This window comes from Apis dorsata, unplaced genomic scaffold (genome assembly GCF_000469605.1).
Source record: "Apis dorsata unplaced genomic scaffold, Apis dorsata 1.3 scaffold_1, whole genome shotgun sequence".
NCBI classification, from domain to species: domain Eukaryota; kingdom Metazoa; phylum Arthropoda; class Insecta; order Hymenoptera; family Apidae; genus Apis; species Apis dorsata.
In genome coordinates this window covers 432155-434179 of record NW_006263304.1, presented here as the reverse complement: position 1 = coordinate 434179, position 2025 = coordinate 432155, and the positions used below count along the sequence as shown (strand labels likewise).

General features: G+C 38.7%; 1 protein-coding gene across 6 annotated transcripts in view; it reads right to left on the bottom strand.

Moving 5' to 3' along the window:
- Positions 1-1727, bottom strand: part of LOC102675528 (neprilysin-4-like) — a 6465-nt gene extending 4738 nt beyond the window's left edge. The window contains exons 1-3 of one of the 6 annotated variants that reach the window (XM_031514940.1): positions 1092-1727; positions 798-994; positions 168-313 (exon numbers count right to left, since the gene is read on the bottom strand). In XM_031514940.1, coding sequence (XP_031370800.1) covers positions 168-313; positions 798-987 — 336 coding nt within the window. In that variant the 5' untranslated portion in view covers positions 988-994; positions 1092-1727. Of the gene's footprint in view, positions 1-167; positions 324-588; positions 608-797; positions 995-1091 lie in introns of those variants that run through there. The other 5 variants (XM_031514674.1, XM_031514916.1, XM_031514968.1 and 2 more) reach the window with 5 other exon arrangements.
- Positions 1728-2025: the final 298 nt, after the last annotated feature.

The following is a 2025-nucleotide window of genomic DNA, read 5'->3' as shown; positions in this document are numbered from 1 at the left end:
TTTTTTCTTTTTTTTTTTTTTTTTTTTTTTTTTTTTTTGGAAAAAATGGAAAAAGGGCGAAGAAGGAATAAGAAGCGGAGGAAGAAAAAATGGTATCAGTTAGCTAGAGCGTTCTGTAGAATCGCATTGTAGAATCGCTTTGAATTTGCTTGTTTTGGATAATGTACCCCATCCAGGTCTCTCTTGCGTCGTTGAAGCTGTCGTGGCGAAAGTAGAGATTCCATCGGCGCGTAGTAAGTTTTCATTTCAGGTATAAGGATTCTATCTTCTTCCTCTTCTTCTACCCGCTCTATCTCGCTGCGGCTGGTCGCTGCTAACAATTTCTAAGAATAATATACTTCCTCTTTGTTCCATTAATTTTTATAAAATTTTGACAAAAAATTTATTTCTTTATCGTATATAATTTTACGACTTATATATATTTATTCATTTTCCTGTTCTTGACTTACATTTAATATCTTTCATTCAGAATTATCAATATATTTTTGAAATCTTAAAACAAGCTATTTAAAATATTTAAAATAGTAAGGCAGGAAAACAATTAAATTTAAAAACTCCTTCCGCAATGGCAAACTTGAAACAATTTACACCAAGAAGTCTCAAGAACAATTTTAGCTATACCATCTTCCGAGTGTTATTTGAATTATTTTTCTCTGACAATAATCGATAAATCACGCCACGTATCTCGCACTTTATTCTGCTATTCAAATCTCTACGAGCAACCAACGAACCGGACGTCGTTAATATCAAGTTCATTTTATGACCACATCGTTATGTATATCTGGCAATAGACTTACGCGGAAAAGTCTCCTCGGTTCTCTCGTCCTGTCTTTTAGTCGCGTGAACCAAATGCGTACGATGATAAGGAGTTTTGCCAATCACCTGTGACCTCGAGAGGGCGATGAAAATTATAGTGATCGGCAATAACACGGCGGGAATCAGAAGCATTAATTTCACTCGGAAGCGCCAAGTATCGTTTCCGCCCATACACCACCTGCGATATCAAAACAAAAAAAAAATTTCCAATATTCTGATTTTATCTATATCTTTTCATTATCTTAACGATAAGTAGCTAATTTTAAACATCTTACGAACTTGAGTCGACCAGTTTCCTTGTTAATGGCTAACCGACAAGAAGGGCAGGGACCACCGCTGAAGAAGTCATCGTCGTTATATTGGTCCAAACTGTTCGCGCTTCTCATCTTGTCTGAAAGCAAGTCGACCCCTTCTTCTCAATCTGATTATTCTACCTATTCTATTTCATCGTAACACATCGCGCAGTTATGAATCACACTTGCGAATCACTCGCGTATCACAAACGAAATCGAATCTATCTATCCTTAAGACACTCACAATGACCGTGCTCTTGATTCTTTTACGATTTTACATTTCCATTTAGTCGAATCGAAGGAAAGACATTCGAACCGAGATGGAATAGAAGAAATTTTCAAAATTTCGAAAGAATCGAGTGAACCGTTTTCGGAATATTGACACCGTGCGCCCGTGATGAAGAGAACAGACTGAAGCTATTGTGCAGCTCTGATCTCGGCACGAATGTTAATGTAACATTGCACGTACAGCCAAATTAGTCCTAGCAACATTTGTACGAGAGTAATTTCCATATGTAACGTCGGCAGTCAACGCCAATGGCGATGGCAACAACAATCGAGACGGTGCTCTATACGTACACGCACACCGCGAGAGGCATTTTACGCACTCCTTACGTCCAGTTACTCGTCAATCGACCCTAATAACTTGCAGTTATCGTTCAATAACGCGTCGCGCTGTTTTACATTCTACACGTGACCTGAACGTTATTAAGTCTTTTCTCATCGCCAATACTGATTGCCGTTTTAAGATGGAACTTCAAAAGGCTAACGGAGCAGGAGGTAGTTCCGACTTTTCATCCGTTATGTAGCGCGCCAATTACCATTCCCATATGCAAACGCGTTTTCAAGTTTTCTTCCGCAAGGACACTCGAGATATACTTGCGAGTGGAGAATCTCTGTTTGCAATTTGCACAAC